Raw genomic sequence first — 26,810 nt, 5'->3', positions numbered from 1 at the left:
TTTACAACAAGATTTTATTTCAGTATGTAAACACGCGGGAACGTCAAAATGTCAACAAAGATTAAAAGTCAAATTTCTTCTACTTTTAAAATGCATGGCCTTTCTCTTCGAAGGTATAGTGTAGTTTGAATTTTTTTTTCTCTATAATAGTGATTTTGGTCATGTGTAGTGCACCTGCGGGTGTGTAGTCCATATAAACAGCCGCTTCAGAGTCTGACGATTTTTGTGTTGGCGACTCTACGAGGGAACAAAATGAATATCCAAATGTTAAAAAAAGTTCCCTATACGCGCATTATTGTGGCTATGCGGGTGTGGTGCTCGAATCCACCACGGACTGAACACTACTGTCACTAGCACGGGGCTTTTACCAACTGGGCTAAATGGTAGTCCAAATATTTGTATGTTGACAGACTTTTTTTACGATTTTTGATATGGCAAATCCTTCACATACAAATTGTTTTGTACGAAAAGTGGGTAGTTATTCTGATCGGGATTCCGGGTTAAAGCATATTGCGTCTGTAAAATATCATATAAATAAGAAATATTACCAGATAATGTAATATTATATTAGTTCCGTACACAAAAAATAAATATCCAACGAATAATTATGAGTTTGACAGGTTTTTCTTCATTTCATTCTGTCAAAACATAACTATATACACATGAAGGGCATCTGCAAGGCTGCAGTTCACAGTTTTACAACAATCGGAACATTTCGGCCATGGCCGAGTTGATACGATTGTATTTATGAGGTCTATCTCGAAGCTCGTCGTAGGTGGCCGAGTTATTACGATTGGATCGAGTTGTTACGCTTTGCATAATTGTTGTCTGTTTCAGTCAACTTTTGTTTTATTGGAAAGGTAAAAACTGCATAAAATGCTTGTTTTGTGCAAAATAGCTTTGCACTTCCATTGTAAAATATGAATATAAACCTTTATTATCTATTTCAACCATAACATACTTCACTTAATCAGTGCTCCAGCCAGGATTTGAAAAGGGCAGGGTGCTTGGTCCAAAAAGGCACTTTTAATGCGCTTTTAATGAGCCTAAATGGGGCACTTGCAAAGTTCAATATTTTGATATTTTGGTACTAGAGCTCTACTTTCAATACTAATTGTTATGATATCCAAAGATGTAGTTATTAAGTCATACTTCTGTATATTTATTATTTTCATACTAATTTCTGAAACATAACCTGACTATATGTGCAGTAATATCAAAATTGGTAACAAACTGTGATTTAAATAGAAGTAACTAATCATGCTTTATTCGCAGTTTGATCTATGGCATATCAATGCGCAACTCTTTCAACAACAGTGTTATGAATGGGAGAAGTCACTTCTCCCAGTTTTCAGCCTACTCTCACTAGGCTGAAAACTTTGGGAGAAGTGACTTCTCCCTTCAGTCAATTTAGGGAGAAGTGGGGAGACTTTAAGGAGAAGTGATACTTTCGTAACACCTGATACAAAAACTATGCCATAACACACACCTCAGTTTATATTCACATTCAAACTGATTGCTATAACTATATAAAATGTTCATAAAAAATGTATCATTTTTGGCTCAGCAAAAGTGTATTTGTCAATGTCACATAGTTTATCTCTAAATAGCATCTAAAAATGAAACAAAAACCAAGACAGCTAAGGATTTGAAACAATCAAAATGACTAATAAATGACCTGTCAATATAGTAGGGGGACGAATCTTATTTTGATAGGTTCGGGATAGGGTACGAATGTCACATTCAGCTATGCTGTTATTTACTTGTCTCTGGCTAAATAATATGCTGACATTTAAGAACCAAATGACATTTAAATCACTGTCCTTGATGAAAACTTTACCAATACATAATGGGAGGTTGAGAAATTAACTCGGAAAATTGTTCTGACAAGATGGCGATCTCGCCGATATTTTTGACATCGTAAACAGGAGAAAAATACTGTAAGTATTAAAACTCTACATAAAGCAAAAAAAATAATATGTTTTTGTGTTTACAAATCAATTTTTTATCATGAACATTTCACGAAAACCAATTAAATATTTGGTGATACGTCATGTTTTTGATTTTCTTAGCGCCACCTTGCCGATGGCCCGAGATGGCTATGACCGTCTGCTTCAAAAACATCAATGTTTAAAATGTCTGGCATTGTTTGTTCAATACATATAACAATTACTTTTTAACTTCATCAATGCTTGACACGATTTTTCATAATTATGTCGCCTTTTCTATCTCATTTTAATGAACGTATATCATATTATCAGGTTCTTCTCAATGTACATTCTGATTGGTTAACTTTCAATAGCTCCGCCTACCGGCGATGTTTTGGTAATTGGATGACACGGCCCAATTATCGGATTAGGGGATTACCCTATGGCTAATTGCGATGTTTTGACTAATGGGACAGTGGCCAAATACTCGCTGATTGACAGATTTACAATGTGTTAAAATTTCGGCGAGGTCAATGTCGCTTTGATGACACAAATGGGCGATTTATTTGTTTTATTTATCATCAAAGGCGGCTCTGTCAATGAAAAGGGCACAGCGGGGCGTTTGAAAAGGCAGCAGGGCGCCATAAAAGGGCAGCGGGGCGCCCCGCCACGCTAATTATGCTTAGCTGGAGCACTGCTTAATACAATTTCAATATTTTTCAAACACCCCTGGTTTTTCCACAAACCCGTTTAGACGTTAGGGATTGGAAGAAACCTGTATAACACGTCTATTAATTTAGACTAGGCTAAACGGGTGTCTCGCTCTCACACATACGCAATAAACTTCTCAACGCTTAACTATTTCAGGCAATCCAGGCTCTATATTCTCTATTTTTACTTCTGTACCAGTCAAGTAAATCTAGGATTTAGAGTTTGCCACTTGTGTAGCAATAATTCTGCACATTTAGGGAACTTTTTTAACATTTGGATATTCATGTTGTTCCCTAAAACGCCACAAGTCGACTGATTCATACCAATGTAAAATGTATTCTTCAACTGTAACTCCATAAAAACTTAACACTTCATTGATAAATATAAACACAAAAGTTACATATTAATTATTTTAAGCCAATACCTTTCTCTTAATACACTGAAATGTTTCATAAAACACTAATACTGATCAACTTCTGTCAGCAAAGCATCGCCATTTTAGCACTATCTAGCAGGTGTCCTTTATCTTTCCTCTCAATATACTTTGCACTGGGATCTGTCATTCTTGGTTAGGAAAACAAGTGGGATATGGACGCGTAGAGTCGCCAAATAAAAAATTGTTAAAGACTCTGAAAGCGGCTGTTTATATGGACTACCACATGTGATGCTCAATCCTTCAACCACAGGAAAACTAGCATTCTTGGCCAGTTAAGAAATACTAATGAAGGAACAGTGTGTCCAGTGTGAGGCTCCAGGGCAGGACGGCTGAAACACTAGTACAGCACTTTTACCAACTGATTTTACATGACGGCTAGTTCCTACCCTCACACAATACTAACTAGTCAGAACACTCCCCCACCCTTTCTATATACCATATCATTCACTATTGACAGTGATGTAAAATTAATAGAGGAACAGTGCTCCCGATGCAACTGCTGGAACACTACAAATGTGCATGTGTTAAATATAGAAATATGTTTTGTCAGTGTTAAAGCAATTGATTTCAAATGTTAACAAACACATTTTTCACATGCATGCCTTTTTCACGCATATAATCTGATTTCTAACAGGCAATGCAACATGCATATGCACAGATAATTAAAAGCTATGACACCCGCTGCCTGATTATTGAAATTATACACAAGTGCGCCACTTTTCAATAAATAGTAGTGTTGGGAATCTGTCCCAGTTTGACTATTGATAATCGGTTTCACTCAAGTTACACTAGGTTATCACATGTACATGTGATTTATATTATGTTTTTCTATTTATGATAATTCACATATGTTGTTTGATTTTTTCAGTGAGGCCAGCAGGTATTTGGTAGATGTTTTCTCACAAGTTGATGAGGATGAGTTCCAGGAATGGCTGGATAAAATCATTGAGATTGTTCAAAAACAGCCTTGTGAGTTCTTATATGTGACTCCTTTCTCATCAACCATCATGCTACATGTAACTGTATAATAACAATAATAATTAACAAAGATTTGACGCTTTAGACTATTAACATGTAAGAGTTATTAATTATCTATTTGTTCCATCTCTCTCTATATATTTCATCAGAATTCACATTAGAGGGCTTATCAAGCACCACATGTACCTGTTTTTGTAACTACCTGTACAAGTGAAATTGCAGTTGACCTTAAAATATACTGTGAAATCATTTATATTCGTTGGCATGAAATTTCGTGGTTTGCCGAAAAATAGCAATTTTGTGGGTACTTGAATTTGTGGTTTTCATTTTTGAAAACAAATAGAAACTCTGATCGTCCTTGATCACCTGCATTATCTCCACGCGCTGGCCCGTGATTTCCGTGTTCTACGTCACACCGTTTATGACACTCACTAAAGTGGTACGACATGCCAATTAGTGCATATACCCATGTCAATTATCGATTTAATTGGAAATCAAGGTCATAAAAGAAGATGTAACCTGAACCTAAATACAGATAGGCACAGTCATTGAATGCCAATTAACAATTTTGCAAACTGAGTGATTACAGGATCTATATTTCATGGGATCTTGAATTCGTGGATCACCCAACCCACGAAAACCACAAACATTAATGCCCCACGAACATTAATGATTTCACAGTATATTTCAACATGTATGGGTAGGTTCTTTAACTCGCCTATAAAACATCTGTTGTTTTGTTGTCACTACCATCCTGGATATTAACTATACGCTTTAAACATGTACATACATGTAGTTCACAAGGCTGGTCTCCAAAAGGGTAAAAGGGTGCTACCAAAAAGGACGGTAAAGCACCCTTCTATAACTCTAGTTAAAAGCCTAAATTTGATGACATTTATTATGAGCTGTTCCTGCTTCAGTGTCGTCAACGCTGGTAGATAAGAACATATGTGAGACAGCTGTACAGGAGTGTAATGCTGAACACAGTGATGAAAGGTACGTGTCACTTAAATAGAAGGCAGAGATTATTCTGCTGTTCTTGAATTTCTTTCCATTGGCTTTGTTTACATGCACTGCATATGTCAGAATTTTTTTATAAAACTCATTCTCAGGTGATTCTTGAATAACATATGACTGCAAAAAAATGTAAGTATTTTTTAGCAAGATTTATTTTATTTTTTATTTCAGCGACAATGTATTTACTGTGATAGATGCCTTCTCTGTGCCAAGATTCACATATCAAAAAGACAGAAAGAAGTTTATACCGTAAGTTGCATACACTGGTTTACTTATCTCCTCAGCTTGTATCATATGTTTGGCATGTATCATATGTTTGGCATGTATCATATGTTTGGTAAGCAGTTGAGATCTGTTGTGTAAAATTTTTGGGATGTCTTTGACTGGTCTGCAAAACAGCTCTTACATTTCCATTAACCATCATTATTTCATTAACATTATAATCATATTTCCTCACATTACACAATATCTCACGCCCTAATCTTCTAAAAGCAGTTTACCTCATTTAAAGAAAAAAAGTTGCGGTATTATAACAATCATCGAAATTAGACTTTTGGATGAACAAGCCCAAATTCTTATACTATTGCATGGAATCATATTTTTGAACAAGCCCTGCTATATAAAATTCAGAATTTGAGCAAGCCCGGAAGACATTTTACCAGGGAAGGGCTTATGCTAATTTCGACCACTGTTATTATAGCCTTGATGTCCATGTAATGCCAAAACTAAACATTGGCCATAGCTCAAAATCCTTATAAGACATTCAAACTTAGTACACATGTTGCAAGAGACAATATGCACATGTGTAACAAGGCCAATAACTCTGGCTTTAATAAATGGTGGGTTATGGCACTTGTTTAACTAAAAAAAAAGACGCTATGCAGCAGTTAGTGTTGATATAATAATCAATAATAGTTGAAAATCGATCCAATGTTAAACGTTATTGACTATCGATGATGCTTTTGTCATTATCAGTTATTAAAAGAATATCCTTTTCACTGTCTTTCGACAAATTTAGATCATTTCCACCCCATTTCTCTTTTTTTTAAATCAAAAAGTTTGCCCAAATTCTCACCAAAGTTATTTTCTATTTTTGAATGATTCATTGAGTTAATTTATCAATGTTAAATAAAGGAATTAACAAAAGGGACTAGTGAGAAAATACAATATTTGTAGTAATAAAATGATGATATAAATATTTGAACAAGTATGAAAATATTTCATTAATTGGCTTTCAATCTCCAATAAATGATAGTATTATAAGTAATCTTTGGTCGATTCCCAATGCTAATATATGTATCTTTAACTTGTAGAAGTTTTGCAGGTCTTTGTAGCCTTTGAGGACAAGATCTTGATTTGCACATTTCAGAAACTCAACTCTGGGAATTCCCCCTCCCTGTCTCCATGGCAGTGCTAACGACAAGGCCAGCCTGTACAGAGAAAGATACACAATTCTCCATCAGGTAGATACAGTTGAATATATATCTTTATCTCAGCTTTATCATCCATTGTAGACCCCTAAGTTCACATCATGTTATCTAGACAACCAATACAATTAAGCGTTGTTATACTGAGTTAGCCATTAGGACATAATTGTTTATATTCTGACTATAACTTATCATTTCAGCTTTACCATTATAAACAAAATACTAGTAAATTAGGAGAGGTTGTGTACATGTATCCATGATTCTCTGCTTCTGTTTCCAGCGGACGCTACGGCACGACCTGTTTACCCCACCAGCCCTGGGCAGCACTCCCAGTGAAAGCAAAAAGTTTCAGGTAACTATGGTTTTTCTGGCTTGACATTTTATCAGCATATTTTGTTTGTTTTTGATAGAGATAAAAAAAGATCTGTCAGTAATAATTAGAGCTAGCTTTACAGCCTAATGATTTTTGCACATAAGCCAGAAATTGTATGGGTATTCGGGTAAGAGCCAAAATATTCTTTATGACGCAAAATAAAAGAAATTATATAGTTTGAATTAAGGAGATGCAATTAGGAAATGTCATATTTAACTATACATCTCTCTTTTACCTATGATTCCCATTGTTCTAACAGTATTATTTATTTACACAACAGTTAAAGCCTATAGAATACTTGCTGGGTACGACGGCGAAGCTGGGAGACGTGATTGTCCTCGGGATGCTCACACAACTCAAGGAGGTGAGTCCCCTGTGGGATCTTATCATTAAACATACTGGCAAACAGGAAAACTAAAACATTATCACAATTATAACATCAAATAAGAATATGTAGCTAAATGAACTCACTATGGTTTGTTGCTTCATAATTATTGACATGCAAATGTAGATTTAACAAAGATAGTTATAAACAGCTGATGATAAGACACATTTTGGAAAGAAATATATAATCTTTGGTATTGCTTTGATTGTTTTAATCATGAACTAGTATTCAGAACTGTAGTTATAAGAAATGGTTTTGTTCAAAAGTTTATTTTATTGCATTGAAATTAATAAGATCACGATACATTATGAAGGTGAAACATTTACATTTTCAGGGCAAATGGTACCTGGAGGACCCGACTGGAGTGTGTCAGATAGACCTCACTAAGGCTGTATCCTTCTGGCTGGCTTCAGAATCATATTGAAGCATTATGTTTGTGGGTGGAAGGGGAGTTGTTGAATTTTGTATTGTTTTATGTGCTAGTTTAAAGGAGTGCTTATTTTCTTTTACCAATGAAAGGGTACCATTAAATTAGTTGACTTGCACACTGACATTATTTTTATGGTGAAATATAGGTATACTAGCATTGCTTTGATGTTGATATTGACTTCGAAATTTAAAAAAAATTAAGATGCATGATATATGCAAGTGTTGTTGTTTTTTCTGACTAATTTTGGGCCGAATTTCGGTCCTATTTCTAATTTAAAAACACTTACTTTTTCTCAAAAGTGAAAATAAAGTTACCAGTTACTGTCTTTAAAAAAGAAAAGAAACAAACTTTATCAAATTCTTTAATCTTTTCTGCCTGTTTTTTAAATCATTTTATTTCTAGGCAACCTAGAATTCCCAATTTGTATTTAAAAGGGTTCATTTTTCCCAATCAGGGAAGCCCCGGCCCCATTCCTCTAATGAAACCTCATACCTGTAATGAAAAATTTCTCTTTTACATACAGTGTATATCCATCTTTGTTATGAAGTTTAATTGATTGGATCTCATTTGTTCTTAACACAACATCAGAAATTCCACACTGGCTTGTTCACAGAGAACTGTTTTGTGCTGGCTGAGGGCTGGTATGAAGATGATATGTTCCATGTCAATGCCTTTGGCTTTCCCCCACCAGAACCTGCAAAAACAACCAGGTTAATGGAGATTTCTAAATTTACTAAAAATTTTAGATGGAAAGCGTCGTGTTCTAAATGTTTCCATTTTTATGCCCCCAAAGGTGGGCATATTAAAATTGCAATGTCTGTCCGTCTGTGTGTCTGGCTCAATAACTCGTGTCCGGGCTGTAACTTTCCCTTGCATGGACAGATTTTAAAATAACTTGCCACATGTATTCCACATACCAAGACGACGTGTCGCAGGCAAGACCCGTGTCCCTACCTCTAAGATCAAGGTCACACTTAGTGTTTATTCACAATGGAGTGCTGCATATCATGTCCGGGCTGTAACTTTCCCTTGTATGGACAGATTTTAAAATAACTTGCCACATGTGTTCCACATACTAAGACAACGTGTCACATTCAAGACCCGTGTCCCTACCTCTAAGGTCAAGGTCACACTTAGGTGTTTATTCACAATGGAGTGCTAAGGTCAAGGTCACACTTAGTGTTTATTCACAGTTGAACGCTGCATATATAAGGACAAAAGTTGTCGTGTCTGGGCTGTAACTTTCTCTTGTATGGACAGATTTTAAAATGACTTGCCACATGTGTTTGACATACCAAGATGAAGTGTCGCATGTAAGACCCATGTCCCTACCTCTAAGTTCAAGTTCACACTTAGTGTTTATTCACAATGGAATGCAGTATATAAGGACACAGAGTATAGTTTGTCGTGTCCAGGCTGTAACTTTCTCTTGTATGGACAGATTTTAAAATAACTTGCCACATGTGTTTGACACACCAAGGCAACATGTCGCGTACAAGACCCATGTCCCTACCTCTAAGGTGAAAGATACACTTAGTGTTTATTCACAATGGAATGCTGAATATAAGGACATAACAGTGTAGATTGTCAAGTATGGGTGGTATTTTTTTATGTTCAGAGGCAATTTAAAATAACTTGCCATATGTATTTGACACATAAAGGCAAGATCAACTTTTCATGTAATGACATTGTCATAGGTCAATGTCACTTTCGGGGGCATTTGTCACATACTGTGACAGCTCTTGTTTTATCTTAAAATGTTTTACCAGACCAACATAAAATTTACCCCACTGAACTGGTAGATCAGACAACATTTGAAGGTTTTTGTAATTTTGTATTAAGATATTTGAAAATGTTTCTTTACAACTCGATCAGTATTCTCCAATGCATACATTCCATATTTCTGTAGACCTCCCCAGAGGATTTCTTCCAGAAACCGAGTTGATTTTGACATTAGCTCAGGGGATTTTGGAATGAATACTAATGAACTTCATAATCAGACTGTATAATGAAGACTTTCTTCACCAAGATTTATACCACTTTTATAATGTTGATAAGTTGTACATATTGAAGTCTGCAGATTGAATCAGTATACTCATGATCTCTCATACAGGTCGTTTTTCGGGAATGTCAACTTTTTCGGTGGTCCCAGCAGTACGAGTGTGAAGGCTTCCAGTAAGCTACAGCAGATTGAAGCGGAAAACCAGGATGCCATGTTTATTGTCTTGTCTGATGTCTGGCTTGACCAGATCAAGGTATGAAGGACTTCAATAATAATATCAAAGATATGTTTAGATAAATATGTTTAGATAAATATAGATCAGGCCCCAATTTCTCGAAACTTCTTAAGCTTAAGAGGCTAAATATAGATCAGGCCCCAATTTCTCGAAACTTCTTAAGCTTGAGAGGCTAAATATAGATCAGGCCCCAATTTCTCGAAACTTCTGAAGCTTAAGAGGCTAAAGTAGCTTATTTCAATAAGTGAATAGTGATAAAGAAATAAATATAACGCAAATTATTGAAAAACAAAAATAGTGAGCTTAACTTAATCCTGTTATAAGGAACTTAAGAAGTTTCGAGAAATTGGGGCCCAAGTTTTTAAATCTAAAATAATTATTTTTTTATTTGGAAAATTGAATGAGCTGTAGAATTAAAAAAACTATTAAAATGCAGATTAGTAAAAATCATATTTAAGTAACTGAATACAATTGAAAATATTCAAGAGAAGAGCTGTTAATCACTCATGTAAGTTCCTATTTATAGCTGCCCGTTATTTCATTGTTTGACAGCTGTCACTATTTTATTGAATCAATTCGTATACAAAACTCAGCACTTTAAATATGTCGTGTAAAACATGTTTCCTTTATTCTGGTTGCAGGTGATGGATAAGTTGAAGACATTATTTAATGGCTACTCTAATTTTGCCCCCACCTGTTTTATAATGTGTGGTAACTTCCTGTCCACTCCACTTGGGACAAACCATGCAAAAGTCATGAAAGGTTAGATTAGTTTACATTCCTCCATAAATTGATAGATAGAATATTATTATGTATTTATTTGGGCATGGGGTGCATAATATGAACAATCAATTCATGTACAGTAACAGTAAATATAAAAAAAATCACATACATGCATATATTGATCATCCATGACATACACACCAGCTGGAGGATAACACAAAAAGCGTCCTGGCGAAACCTTTTTCTCTATTGTGGTACCCTTATTTATTTATGTCACTGTTCTCTTAGTAGATGTGCTTTAATGATAGGACGGGCCATAGTTATCTCAGTATTTGCTTATGGATGGACCCAAGCAGTATTGCCCATATTAGTACACAGTCTCCATAAACCTTGGAGCTGGCTGTACCAGACCCCAGAAATGTTGAGGGAAAAATACAATGGATATATTTACTGATAATTCATAAAGAAATTTAGTGAGCTGTTTTGCTTTGCAGACTGCTTCACAAAGCTAGCTGAATTGCTCAGTGACTATCCAGAGCTTGTCCGAGGCAGCAAGTTTGTGTTTGTTCCTGGGCCCCAGGACCCTGGACCTTCTACAATTTTACCCAGGTACTTAGTGTGATTTTGTCAGTAGCTAGATGCATCTATATAAACAGTGTAGTAGAGTTGATTCAAGGCAACAAGTTTGTATTTGTATCTTGGCTCCAGGACCCCGAGTTGCTACCATTCTATTCGGGTACAGTGTTTGAAATACAGAAGCTATAAGATGACAATATATCATTGATTGTTTTTAAAAATGTCAATTGATAATCAATGAAATAAAAAAATATATAAATGGACAAGAGTGTATCCATAAACTGCACTGCTGGTGTTACATTGTGGTAACACACATGTATTTTGGCTATTGTTTATAAGTGTTAGCACTTAAAAGAAAATGATATTTTTTCTTTATATTTTAAAAAAATTATATTTCATATAATTATAAACAATTTTTAGGAGCCATCAATTTACATTTCAGGCCTGCTATTCCAAACTCTGTCATAGAAGAGTTCAAAAAGAAAGTTCCATCTTCGATATTCACCAGTAACCCTTGCCGAATACAATACTGCACCCAGGAAATAGTTGTGTTCCGAGAGGACATTGTAACAAAGATGTGCAGAAACTGTGTTAAGTTCCCGGAGGATGGTGACGTTCCCACTCATGTAAGTGGAATCTCCCTTTTCAAGTTATGATGATGTACAAATTTTGTAAAAATAAGTAAACTAAAGATGAGTAACGAGTTGAAGATGCGTTACTGTTAAGATTCTTTATTCAATAATACAATTAGTAAACTAATACAGATGATAATCTTCCTGTTTTTCAGTTCACAAAGACGTTGCTGTGTCAGGGTCACGTGACGCCCCTCCCCCTTCATGTGTCCCCCGTGTATTGGCCATATGACTCTGGGCTCCGTCTCTACCCTCTCCCGGACCTCATCATCTGTGCCGACAAACACGACCCCTTCCACACTACATCCATAGATTGCACTGTTATGAATCCTGTGAGTAGAAACATAAGTCCAGACTCTGATTTATTAATTCCTTTATAACAAGATTTTGATAAGCACACTATTTTTGTTTTGGTATAATTTCTATAACTTTCTTAAGAGATTTTGGACTTTACAATAATCTTTATGATAATCACGATAAACTTTTTTTATTTAGTTAAATCAGGATGAGATTATAAGTATCCTCCATGGCCGAGAGTGAAGGATAGGTTCATCCCGATCCAAGCGTATGGTGTTTTACACCCTGTGCAAGGGTTGGGATAAACCTATCTTACACGAGCGGCTATGGTAGATGCTTTTTCTCCCACCTCAGTTAAACAAAATTAAGTAAAAATTTATTTTTTGCTGGAACTCTTTTGTGCATAGTGAAAATAAATGCGTATGTATATGCGATAATTTGTGGTTTTCTTGGATATGCGCGCAGTGATTCAGATTGTGTTAATAGTCAAATCGGTCTTTAAACAGTTCTGAGGAGAGTGAAGCTTTATTTCTTGAAAGGTGCGTGAAAACTTTTTTATGGTGACATTTGAAGCAAGAAATGATTATTTAGCATTCCAAATATTGCCACAAGTCAAGGTTTCTATAATGCTATAGACGACAGTCTTTAACAAGGGAGGTAATTACAATGTGATGACCATTAAAAAGGAGTTCCATATGGGTACTTGTTTTATCTTTGCCCGTGGGCAAGAACATTGTTTGAACACATTAGATATATTATATTTGGTCCAATATTTATGAAACTTCATCAGAATGTTTTTCTTGAAGAACTCCTTGATTAATTTGAAACTAGGTCATGTGGTGTAAAAAATTAGGTCACTAGGTCAAATCTTAGATTTATTTGGTCTGGAACCATATCATCGGAACCATAACTTGGTAGGGATAAGTTAGATTATGGTCAAACTTGGTCAGAATGTTCCCCTTGATCAAGTTTTAACCGTTTGTAAAATTGGGTCACACATGGAGTCGAAAACTAGGTTTAAAGCACAAATCTTTGACACACTACAGTCATTAGATTTGGTCCAAAATTTATAAAACTTAATCAGAATATTTCCCACTTTTGGACTTTTTTAAACTTGGTCACATATGATAAAAAAATAAGGCCACTAGGTCAAATCCTGGATTTTTTCGTCTTCAACCATATCATGGTACTGATTGTTCAAACTTTTATTAAATCTCACAATATTTTAAAAGTGGGTCAACAACTGTGTCACTAGGTCAAATCTTGTGAATTCTGGAGGCAATATATCTGGTCAAATATTTATGAAACTAAATCAGAATGTTTTCCTTGATGAAATCAATGACTAGTTTGAAACTGGGTAACATGAGGTCAGAAACAAGGTCATTAGGTCAAAGCTTTCAAAAATCATGTCCATTACCCTTTATTGAAATTGATTGTTCAAACTGTGGTCAGAATGTTCCCCTCAATGTAAGCTTTTTCCAAATGTTTGTTTGATGAAATATTTTAATTTTAACTCGGTAACATGGTGTAAAAACCTAGGTTAATAGGTTAAATCTAAATGCTTTACTATATAATTTTATTTTATTTTAATCATTTACTCACAAATTCATATCTCATATCCAATGTTCATAAGGGCCCATCACTCTGCAGCCTCATTGCATGTTTTGGTTGGAATATTTCACAAACACGTCATTTTGATGCCATCTAAATTGCCTAATCTGGGCGTTACCAATTTTGCCTTAAAGTTATTATTCCATGTCATAAAGTCAAATTTTTTTATCCAATTGTCAAGAAACTTTGTCTACATTTTGTCATTTGTGAATATGGGTCACCTCAGGTCAGAAACTAGGTCACTAGGTCAAATCTTGGGAAATATGTTCCCATGTCATTATGTCAACAGTTTTATCCAATTGTTATGAAACTTTGTCAGAATACCGGTCTACGTGTATTCTTGAACATTTGTGACTATAGTTCTCCTCCGGTCAAAAACTAGGTCAGTGGAATTCTTAGGAAATATTTTCCCAAAGTCATATTTTTTGATTATCCCCCACCGAATCGAAGATTTCGGGAGAGGGATATTGTTTTGGCGTTGTCCGTCTGTCAGTCCGTCCGTCCGGTACCATATCTTTGTAGGCATTGATCAGAAAATGATCAAACTTGGTCAGAACGTTCCCCTTGATCATATCTTGACCTATTTTAAAAGTGGGTCACATGGGTCAAAAACTAGGTCACTAGGTCAAATCTTAGAAAAATCTTTGGAACATACTAGAGGCATTATACATGGTCAAATATTCATGAAACTTTATCAAAATGTTTTCCTTGAGGAACTCTTGGTTGTAAATAAAACTGGGTCACATATGATCGAAAATTAGGTCACTAGGTCAAATCTTAGAAAAATCTTGTCCAGAACCATATCATGGTAATGATTGGTCAATTTATGTTCAAAATTGGTCATGATGTACCCCTTGAAGAAATATGGACCACTTAAACAAGTGGGTCACATGGGGTCAAAAACTAGGTCAGTTGGTTAAATCTTAGAAAAATCTTTGGAACATACTAGAGACATTATACATGGTCAAATATTCAAAAAACTAAATCAAAATGTTTTCCTTGGTGAACTCTTGGTCGGCAATAAAACTGGGTCACATATGATAAAAAAATGAGGTCACTAGGTCAAATCTTAGAAAAATCTTGTCCGGAACCATATCATGGTAATGATTGGTCAAGTTATGTTCAAAATTGGTCATGATTTAAACCTTGATGAAATATGGACCATTTAAAATAGTGGGTCACATGGGGTCAAAAACTAGGTCAGTAGGTCAAATCTTAGAAAAATCTTTGGAACATACTAGAGGCATTATACATGGTCAAATATTTATAAAACTTAATCACAATGTTTTCCTTGATGAAATCTTGGACTTATTTAAAACTGGGTCATATATGATTGAAAATTAGGTCACAAGGTCAAATCTTAGATTTTTTTTGTCCTGAATGGAAATGATTCGTCGGGTTATGTTCAAACTTGGTCATGATGTACCCCTTGATGAAATATAGACCGCTTGTAAAAGTGGGGCATATGGGGTCAAAAATTAGGTCACTAGGTCAAATTTTAGAAAAATCTTTGAAACACATTAGAGGCAATATGTATGGTCTTATATTCATGAAACTTGATCAGACTGTTTTCCTTGATGAACTCTTGGACATGTTTTAAACTGGGTCACATGTGATTAGAAATTAGGTCACTATGTCAAATCTTTCAAATCTTGTCCGAAACTATTTAATGGTGGTGATTGGTCTGATTAAGTTCAAACATGCTCAGAATGTTCTATTAGGTTGAATTTTGACTGCGTTTTAAAAGTGGGTTAATGGGTCAAAAACCATGTCACTAGGTCATATCTAACAGAAATCTTTGGAACACTCTAGAGGCAATACATCTGCTCTATTTTCCATGAAACTTAATCAGAATGCCTAGATGAAATCTTGGAATAGTTTGAAACTAATAGGTCATGTGGGGTCAAAAATGAGGTCACTGAGTCAAATCTTAAAAAAACCTTGTGGACACTAGAGGCTGTATTTTTTGCATATATCTGGACCAATCTTCATGAAACTTGATTAGAATGTTTGCCTTGATGAAATCTTAGGTAAGTTTGGAACTGGGTAGCATGGAGTCATAAACTAGGTTTCTTGGTCAATTCTAAATGTTATTTATGTATACAATTTTTTTTTTCAAACAGTTGCAATCAAACTCAAACTCATATATATATATATATATTTCATCAACAATTGATTTCCATTCCTTGACTTAGCCCAATCAGGCGGGGTATATCAGTTCAACGAATTTGCTTGTTGTTTTTTTAAACTTTTACAGCTTTTTTCTACAGGATATCAGGAAATTAAAATATACTAGAATTTTAGCAAAATATACAGTTTTTCTGCAGGATATTGAAAAAAAAATCCAATTATCATGACATTTGGTATGTTTACATACACACATACGCACACATGCTTTCACACTGGCACACACACCATTGACCCATCAGCACCACAGTCAATGATTGTATTTTCAGGATCATTTTATTTTGCTTCTTTGGTGTGTCATCTGGGTCAAAAACTAAGTCTCTAGGACTTAAAATTTAAGAAAAGCTGATGTATTTATTAAATGTTCATTTTACCTCAAAGTAATAGAATAGTTTCTGTTGATCCTCATGAAATTTGATCAGGTTATTTGTATGAAAAATATCTCTGATAAGTATAGATATGGGTCTTCTTGTTTGAAAATCTAGGTCACTAGCCCAAATCTTTAATTTGCAAAATTGCAAATTAATGACGCTTTGCCGCATTGGCGTCTTGTTATACAAGTAATTATATTCTAAAAAACATAATTTCTATTATACTGCCAAGTTTTCAAAATTGAGGTGTTCATTCTTTGTCATTATATAATAATGACTGAACATTAACTGTGAGGACACATGAACCAGACGGACTACTTTAAATGTTTGTTTAGTTTTCATTTAATAGGTTTATTAACACATGATCAGAATACCAGAATAGCTATCTAGTTTGTGTATTTCATGCTTTATTATTAACTTGTAGTTTTTGCCTTTATGATGATTCTGTTTTGAGGTACATTCAACACTAATTTCAAATAAAAAAATATGTTTAATTGCAATTTCAAGAGTAAGTTGTGTTTGATCCGTTAGTGTTTGCTTTTATGTCTACCCTGAATAGTTGCAAACTAAAACCTCTTTCTTCTGTATACAGAAGTTATTCCTAAAACTTGCCATCAGTACTGAACCTCTCAAACTTCTGTTTTGAAGTATTCTTCTCTGTTACCACTTATTCTTCGATGTTATAACTTCAAAGAGACTTTTCCTATTGAACGCGCAGACATTTTGAAAAAAAAACATAGACTGAAAGATTCTTCCTGTTAATACGATATCATCTTAATCATGTTTTAAGTGTCATGGTATCAGTTTAAACAAATTTAAACATTGCATGCTTATAATTGCTTAAGGTTTTCAATATTTCAATTTGACAAATATTTGTATAATTACTTTGGAGCTCTGTAATTACTTTTTTTATGATCGCTGTCCAATCAGTGACAACTCTAAATTGGAAAATTTCAACCACCCCTATTACTGTATTAGTTTTTCAGTCACAATGGTTGAAAAAGAATATAAATACGAATGATTTAATACACCTATTGGACACTGCAGACAAAACAGATTGGCTTAATATTGCAAGATAGGATACAATTAATGATATTATAATGTTATTATAGTGTCATTATAATATTAATTCACAAATTGGATTGTGGAAATTACCATAATGGAATAGGGTATATTCAGAAATAATCATTTTGGAAAAAAAATGATATAAGAAGCATTAACACACATTAAATAAAACCAGAACTTTCATAGTGGTACTAGTTATAAAAAGCGGCAGGAGGGAAAAGTTAATAACAAAGAAAAGTGCATCAGGAGTCACAAACTAGCATTTAAATATCACACTAGAGAAGGAACCTGTGTGATTGCTAGATAAAGTAAAAAGATGGCAACAAGTGTTAAAACAGAGCCAAAAGACTCAAACTTGGTGACATCGTCCATGATGTTAGTGAACAATCCCGTGACAGAGAACATGGTCTCTTACTACCAGGATTCCATGGGGAACACGTCCAGCTCTAGGTGCCCACCCACAGCTCAGGAGGAATACGTTTACCATGAGAGTTACGCTTCTAACATGGGGCCATTTTCGTATGGGACCTACTTTCCATATTCCTACTCTGCCAGGCCTGATCATGTGATCACATCACGTCGGAACTGTTCTTGTGCACCCATTCCACCCCAGCAGTCCTTGTTACACCAGATTCTCATGGGGAAGGGTTATAAAAATGACAAGATGTTCATCCCCCCTCGACCTGCCATCAAACAGGAGAGAGACTATGGGGATTATGGATGTTGCTATGGTTACGGATATCATATGGGTTATGGTTACCCGTTCTACCAGTGATAAAAAATGTGTTTGCTGTGTTTTAGTGATCTCATACTTCTTTGTAAGTTTACTTTTTGTTGAACATGTAAAGAGTACTAGCATATACTTCACTATCTGTAAGTTTTAATATAAATGTCCTTGTATTAAAATATGTTGAACATTTTCTTGAATCAATCAACAAAATTTAATGTGCAAAAAAAATCACGCAGAAAGTTTTATTTCAAATGAAATTCATCAAACAATGTTTTTCAATAAAAAAGAGTCAAAAATGAATTTTTAAGAAAATAATAAGTTTTGACTAAGTCTTATAATTATTTTACGGTATTTATTTTCTGTTTAAATGAAATAAACACATCAATATTCAATTTCCTAAACACTTGATGTGAATGTTGTCATTAGAATGACTATTTGTTCATTTGTAAAATAAATGATATTTAAATTATCTGTAGTCCATCCATGACAAAAGTTATCAAAGGAATCAACAGGTAAAATGGACAAGTACATTAGAGCTATAGCAGCTGGTTCCAAGTTTATTAGGCAAAGCTCACTCACTGAAACTTGTTAAAACAAAATAATGAGTAGAATGATCAATGGTAATAGTAAGATGGTATTTTTAATGGGAGATTGAGAGGTAAGAAATGATATATTTTAGTTAAACAAAAGCGTATAAATGTTTTATCTGAAGTTCAATAAAATAGGGCACTATGTTTTTACGTAATAACGAGGTTTTAACAAAGAAGATTCATCATTGCTGTTCTTTAATTGACAATATTTTACAGTATTGGGATTATTAAAATAAAAGGCATCAATGTTCTTCCATTTTACTCGATTAAAATGTGAACATTGAAAAATTTAGTGAAATCTATCACCGAATACAACAACAGAGCCAAGGTAACATGTTCTAAGATTTCTTTCAAATCTAAAGATATGGATTATTTCACTTGTCTTTTTATGTCAAACAAATCTGATGTGATGTCAAAAACTGAATATTTGAAGAAAGAAAAACTAGACCCATTTCTGTTTGTCGAAGTTCACATTTTACTGTTAATTTATTTCAAGGCTTGATCAAAAATTTAACTTTTACTGCACTTCAAAAAATGAATGTCCATACCATGGCTTGTTATAATTGTCAATGTCAGGAAATTCTGCAAGGATTCTGCACTGTGGATATAAATCATTAAAGTAGCAAAATATATGTATGAAACTTAAATGTTATTAACATTTTATAACAACAATGACTTCAAAGACAGTAAAAGTAGTCGGGTCATATATTTGTCTGTCTCTCACCCGAGTGTTCATTAGTTCAATCCCATCAGCGGTACCAACTCAATGACTTTCAAAATGGACACTATGGTAATAATGCTTTCTACCCATGGAATAGACTGGAGACAGATTCTATATTTTATCAGCTTTCATCACAATCAAACTGAAAGAATTTTGTAGACATCAATAAGTTTTCATACTGAAACATTGTAATTATGGCAGCCATTCCATTCAACTAAGGTACAAGTTAATTTGTCAAAATGAAATGTGGTGACAGATTACTAAAAAAGATAATTTTGTTTGTAACAATCTTGCACCTTTATAAAACAACCTGTTAAAAGTATTCATGGACTTGTATTAAAGAAAACATAATTACGGATGACATTTGGATCACCAATTGAAATTTGTAAGAGTGTACCGAAGAAAATTGGGCTATCGCTACAATATCTTCCAGTTATTACAGGCCACTTTGATATAATTAGAATAATCTTATATAAAATGGCTCTCCGTTTGTGGGGGGTATAATGAACACTGACTTTCAAAGCTAGACATTTGATGATAATTACAATAATGCAGGTTTTTGACACTTGTGAAAACATTCACGTTTTAAGTATCACATTACTGACACATTGTGCGATCTGAGTACCTCATAAACTACCATGCATTTTGCTTGATGTGGGTGTGAATTACATACCAGTTCATTTGTGCATACAATCAAAGTAGAGTGACATCTATCTGTTCACCATTCATACATGTATACTTGAACCTTAGCATTTAGCCTTTGATGGTTAACACACACTGTGGATCTTAACTGTTTGTTTTTTTCTTTTTCCAGAAATCACTGTTAATAATATAAGAAGATTGAAAATTCTTCGATCTTTTATTTTCAGGGTTCATTCCCTCGTACAGACTACAGTTTCAAGGTGTACCTGCCTGCTACTAAACAGATAGAGGACAGCAAGATAGAAGGCTGACATGGGATGTGGGCTTGGATTATGGGGGATTTTATTTATTAGTGCTGAAACACATCTTGTGAGGTTGTGCCTTTTTCATCTGGGGTACATTGGATGAAACAATGCCTCTTGTCATCTTTTGAACTTGCTATCTAATAATAAACTGATCAAAAATATACAATGATCTGTTAGAAAAGGGAAGGGCTATATATGGAATTCTGTATTTATTTTTATGGTCATCTTCTTTTGATGAAATATATGATATTGTTCCACAAAACAATTAAAAATGAGATGAACAAGTATCGATCATAGACAAAATGAAATAAATGTTCTAGATTATGGCCAAAAACCTCATTAGGGAGTTGAGAATGATCGATATTGTATTTGTTGTCTTTACCTAAGTAAATTAATGTAAAAAATATGCAGTATCACAAAACATAGAACTCAGTTCGATAAACTGCCTTTGTGTTTTATAGGATTGACTGGAGTTGTGTCTCTTTGTTTCTAATGTCAGTCTGAGCATTGTACCTGGGGGTTTTAACCTAGCTTTCCAATGTCACATTAAAGGGCCCGTTGGTTAAAATCCATGCATTTTGGCTTATCTAGGCTGTAGCCATTTATTGTTCACCATGAAAAGCTAGTGTGTTTAGTGCAAGACCCGTGTCAGTTGCTGAAATGTCAAGGTCATGCTTAAGGGTCCTTGTATTTTGACTTATCCTGGTGTTCACCATGCATTAGAGAATTTTAAAATAAATATAGAAAAGCCAATAAAACAATATGAGTTCCATATGCATAAAAAAATGTGGCTGTATGACATAGTTTGCACTCAAGAATATATACCGTAGGGCATTAAGAGTTACATTGTCCGTCTGTACAACTATCCACTTGTTCAATTTGCCTTAACCTTTTTATTGCGCTGATTGAAAACCTGGGTCCCGTTTCATTGTAATGTGTCTAGTTGTTAAGTTTTATCACCATAGAATACAAGTAATGTGTGATTTTTTATGTATTTACCTATCAATTAATGTGTAATTGCTAGCGCTATGTTTCTGAACATTTTTGCTTATCATACATTTGTATTTTCAATGCTTAAGATAAATGGCAATGGCTGCATCCTTTTTTTCATTTATTTTATTTTTATGACTGAAAATCTTACATAAGTGTTAAAAATAGTTACTAATACCAGTAGATAGGTAGAAATTATTGCTTTTAGAAAATATAGAATTCCTAGTTTTCATTAAAAAAAATACTATTAAAGCAGTTGTTAAAACCACATTTATATATAAATTCTACATTACTTCTTTTAATTTATGGAAAAAGGACATTTTTGTGACTACCATAAAATGGTTTTCCATTTCCATTAATTGCGACAATTACGCCTTTTATAATATATTTTGATAATCCGAACTGGGCATGAAGCCATTTATGATTTTATTCTGGCTAATAATGGTTGCTAAAAACTTTTAGGAGCAAAATATGCTATTTATACAACTGTTTATGAAATTATATTGTAATTAGGCGTAAACAAAATTATGTTTGTTTCCAGTTTCCCGACCTGCCCTGTTTTTTTACCCGACCCTAGGCATTTCTAGTGCCTGGAGAAACATATTTTTTTATTTGTTTGAATTTAATCTACCCCGGTATTAAAACTTAAAAATGATGCTTAAACTGAGTGTATCAATTTTTAGGCCTTAATAGAAATTTATGATTTATCATGTTTGAGTAAAACAATTCTACAGTGAAGCACTGGTTTTGGTAATGCACACATTTTTGCCTTAAATCTCATAACAATTTAAACAGGTATTTTAAGAAGGAGGTATGTTTTAGCTAGCCAAGTAACATTCAACTTAATCATAATGATTGTTTTTGTTTGACATTGACAGAGCTGAATGATATTGCTATTTGTTTTTAATTTTGAAGAAAAAAATATTGGTACATTTATTGCCATCCTGTTTTTGTCACATTATGAATCTTATTGGACATTTTATCCTCTGAAGTATGTTCATTTAGAGGAGCCCTATAAATCTTACCTGAATTATTTGTTAAATAATGTCCCTTGATCAACAAAGAAATACAGACCAGTGTTTGAAACAGCAGACAAGGATAGCATCATGTGATCAGCATACCCAATGCTGGACAAGCGGTAGCAATTGTTGACAAGTGTTAGCAACATTGAACAATTGTAGTCAACAGTGGACAAGCATTAGCTAAGGTTGACAAGTGTAGGCAATGGTTGAGAAGCGTTAGCAATGATTGACAGGCGTTAGCAACAGTGCATAAGAGTAAGCTAAGGTTGGCAAGTGTAGGCAATGGTTGAGAAAAGTTAGCACCGATTGACAGGCGTTAGCAACAGTGCATAAGAGTAAGCTAAGGTTGACAAGTGTAGGCAATGGTTGAGAAGCGTTAGCACCGATTGACAGGCGTTAGCAACAGTGCATAAGAGTAAGCTAGTGTAGGCAACAATGAACAAGTGTTAGTCAAATTGTTTTGATTATCTTATTTTCACATAATTCAATAAATATTATCCAACATATGAGCCTTATTGTGCACATTTGGGATTTTAGACATAATGTTTACAAATGAAATAATTATTTATTGTAAGTGCCAAAATGTTTAAAACACTGAGTTTTTTCTATGTGTTTTATTATCTTCCAAACTACCTTATATAAAAGGATCATTGTCATTCTTGCATTTTTTTCTTGATGATTTGTAACAATAACTTAGCTCATGTTTCCATATCAACCAACACTTTTTATCCCAATTAAATCAACATTAATCCTACAAGTCTGTTTCAAAGGCCTAATAGTTAATAAATCATCAAATCTTTCTCTACTTATGTTTTATAAAGATTCTGTGCCTGTCATTTCAATCATGTACTTTTTAATGTGACATGAAACTATAATAATTGTTTTACAATTAGCTATGAACATGTCTTAAGATAATTCCCATATTAATCACTTTGATTTTTACCATTGTGATGCAGTCAATGATGTAAATGCTAAAATGTTGAACAATAATGATTTTTCTTGTAATGAATGATCATAATACAGCTGTAAACTTTCATCAGCAGTTATCCAACATGTATTAACTTGTAACAATGAAATGGGGGGTTGAGCCATCATTGTTTCCCTTGTTAATGTATATTTTATCTGGATGTAAATCATGTACATATATATACATCTTATTACCATGCTAAAAAATAAACGCATAATTTTATTCACTTCTTGTATATCAGTTATAATGTTTGTGTACATGTACTTGTATTTCTTAAGTATTATTCTGTAACCTAGATGGGAGCTTTAAGTTACATTCTGTTTCGTTCAAACACTTAATTGCAAACTGATCTGATTTTTTGCTAAAACTAGTGTTGTCCGTAAGGTTTTGAGACTGTATTCATAAAAAACACTCATAGGATGCATTTAAAATTTTATCAGCTGACAATTGTATCTAATATAAACAAATCCTGAAAGTTTCAACAATATACTACGAAGTGAACGTATACAACAAACATTACAAAAAGTACAGGTTACAAGCCACGGAGCTCTTTTATAACCATCGTATACCAGGGATTGTATGAACCTTTGGGCCATTGCTGGTGCAAACACATGATGTTGGCTAGAATATAAAAACTATTGAACATATACACATATCTACCTTGACAATAGGCTAGTTCCTCAGCACTGAGGCATCTAGCGATAGTTACCTGCCAAATACGGACTTGGTAAATGCTGGCTCTGCCAGTGATACAGCATTGAAATACGGTTGCACTTTTATATCATGTTAACTGTGCTATTACCTGCGCATATATGTCCTCATCTTTCGCAATTATTTAATGCATGATATATGTGTATCTTACTTTTCTTCACTGACATCGGTCTTTCAATGTTCTTTATGAGATTACACAGGGCGGATGTTTATGTACCATTTTTATGTTCATTACCCAGACCAAGTTAGTTCGTGGACGATTTAACAAAAAAATCAATAGTTGACTTCTTGCTATCGGCTTCCTGGATTGGGACTTTCTCGTCAGAGACTCGTACATTAAAGCCAGTACAACATCACCGAACTGATATTTATTCGAGCGAAATAGCATTTGAAACCCTTCAGCAGATAATTTCAGCTGTCTGGCAAGATGAGAGTATGTCCCGCATTACTCGGTTCCTTGGTACGGGCCGTACCCATCATCTGTGCAGACATTTTAGTTATTAATAAGCTTTACGTCTGTACGTTGTAAAAACGGACACTAGAGTAGGGAGGGTATTGAACATTTCATAATTTCTTTTCAACGTGTTTCTACAATAAATCAGCAGTAGAAATATTCTATGTTAGACTTCACGGAATTAAAATACGAAATGTTTGACGGGTGAATAGCTTACAACGGGCGCGGACACGGGCAGTGGATCACGGAACTGTGTACGCTGTCCACAAGTCGCTTCCGCATCCGCTACCGACGTACGTTAATAACAACCACTTGTTGGGTGTATTCCATGTGTCCGCTTGTGTGTCTGATCCGTGTCCGCTAAAATCGCGCAGTGGGCGATATTACCGGACGTCGACGTTTGTTTTAAAATAAATATTGCCAAAAACTATTTGAAAAACAAAATGTATGTATCTATAAGTTGTAAAAGTGTAATACTGAACGATTAAGCGATGTACTTATTCGAGGCCGAAAGGCGAGTTAATTAGTATAATCTAAATAATGGGTAAACATCTATAATAATGTGAGGATTAAAATGACTTGTGCTGGCGGTACACATGTTCATTTATTTTGCACAATCTCTGAAAACCATAAATGTATCTCCGAATTCACTCGGTTTATTTCAGTAAAACTGAAATTCATAGAGCTACTCAAAGATTTGACAGAATCCAATTTGTTTTCTCATTGATGATAAACAACTAACATCTTTTACTTGGTGAAAGCGAAAACTGGTACAAATAGAAAATAATAGATTGTTCATCTCCTACCGAAGCTATATGGTTTAAAGTTTTCAGCAATGCGAGATTTCAACCGAAAACCTCGTATACCAAAAAAGAATAATAAATTTAGTAAAAGTTATTTTAAATGCAGCTTAATTAAACACCGTCTTTAAAGCTTTCTGAGATTAAAAAGACACTGAAATATAACAAGGAAAATAATAACAACCAAATACGCGATGCAAAACATTTTAATCAAAGACAAAGTAGCAATTAAGCACACTCCACCATCATGATATCCGGATGTCCGTTATTGGCACAGGTGTCCCCCACACTGGGTTGGGCAGCAGCGCCTGCCATTGGAGCAGGGGGTGCCTCCGGGAACGCAGTCAACGATACAAATACCGACACTGCCCCTACGCAGCGGCGGACACCCGCCACCTTGAATAAAAGAAATATAAAACAATACTTGGGACTGAACTTGGAAGGAGAATCTTCTTTTTCATTCATTCATTGATTTATTTAATTAAAACTTCATGTATTTATTTTAATTTCAGTTTACTTCAAACGGCCAATTCTGCTTATTTATATTATCTGTCTTATTTTAATTAGTACTTCGAGGATTAAAATTGAAAGTTTCACAAACATTTCGACAGAACAAAGAAAAGCTTATTTTTGAAATTTTCAATACTTTCACTACACTGCTGAGTTAATCCTCGACAGTTTTTACTCGACAGATCACGACATGTTATTATTTGACACTAACAAGACATAACTCGTCATTAGAGCCTACCATAGCCCGGTCCTCTAAACCGGTGCATGATCCAAGGCGGCAGCCACCGACGCTGTCCCGGCCACCGACGCCGCGGCGGCCACCGGCCCCAGTGTTGCATACCTGAAATCAACACAGGAAATGTTGAGTTGTTTTATGATTGTTGCTGATAAAGATATAGCGATTACCGTACAAATCGGAATACTAGTTCGACTGATCTTAATATGCCAACAGTGCCACGATGGGTTTTTGTCCGAATATCTCAACAGCGTTTTAACCATTTAAAATGGTCAACATATTTGCAAATGAATTCCAACACAAGGGAAATATTACCCAAATTACGCAAATTGCGGCCGTTATTAATCCTAAAATAATTACAACACAAAATACTCTGACTACTGTTTATAATAAAACTATTCGAATAATATAATTCGTTCGTGTTTTAAACGTACGTTTCAATATCAATTAAAGCGATCTCGTTTCATTGGACAACATTCATACAAAAAAGCAAAATCGTTGAAGCATTGGCTTTTACGTTTGAAAATAAAATTTAAAAAGAAAAACCGTACCAACCACAACTTACCAGATGCGCCGGCAGCTTGTTAACATTTGGGCGGCGGATCTATGTTGAAAGTTTCGATAGTACAATATTATGTCATTGACCATATTATCCTCTTTTATTTATTCTGCCTTTTAAGTTGTTGATTTTAATGTGTGTTTGAGGGGTGGTCAAGTGAAAGAGTAGATCTAATTGTTACATACCACCC

At 34.4% G+C, this 26,810-nt stretch overlaps 1 protein-coding gene and 1 long non-coding RNA gene across 2 annotated transcripts; one reads left to right on the top strand and one right to left on the bottom strand.

Moving 5' to 3' along the window:
• Positions 1 to 17: 17 nt before the first annotated feature.
• LOC128209573 (DNA polymerase epsilon subunit 2-like) lies at positions 18 to 23,573 on the top strand. The gene is made up of 15 exons (XM_052913657.1): positions 18 to 113; positions 3,944 to 4,044; positions 4,974 to 5,049; positions 5,242 to 5,319; positions 6,440 to 6,533; positions 6,778 to 6,849; positions 7,151 to 7,234; positions 7,590 to 7,646; positions 8,274 to 8,395; positions 9,799 to 9,940; positions 10,564 to 10,684; positions 11,140 to 11,254; positions 11,664 to 11,847; positions 12,009 to 12,185; positions 20,295 to 23,573. Exons 1-15 carry the CDS (start codon positions 49 to 51, stop codon positions 20,376 to 20,378), a joined length of 1,572 nt encoding a protein of 523 aa, XP_052769617.1. The 5' UTR covers positions 18 to 48; the 3' UTR covers positions 20,379 to 23,573.
• Positions 23,574 to 25,010: 1,437 nt separating this feature from the next.
• LOC128207349 (uncharacterized) lies at positions 25,011 to 26,167 on the bottom strand. Its single transcript, XR_008256687.1, has 2 exons — positions 26,065 to 26,167; positions 25,011 to 25,712 (listed from the first exon to the last, which is right to left on the bottom strand). It is a non-coding gene; the product is annotated as an uncharacterized LOC128207349 (long non-coding RNA).
• Positions 26,168 to 26,810: the final 643 nt, after the last annotated feature.

The sequence above is a fragment of the Mya arenaria genome, chromosome 11 (assembly GCF_026914265.1).
Source record: "Mya arenaria isolate MELC-2E11 chromosome 11, ASM2691426v1".
Lineage (NCBI taxonomy): Eukaryota > Metazoa > Mollusca > Bivalvia > Myida > Myidae > Mya > Mya arenaria.
Note: the sequence above shows the minus strand (reverse complement) of the source record. Positions and strands in the feature narration are given on the sequence as shown.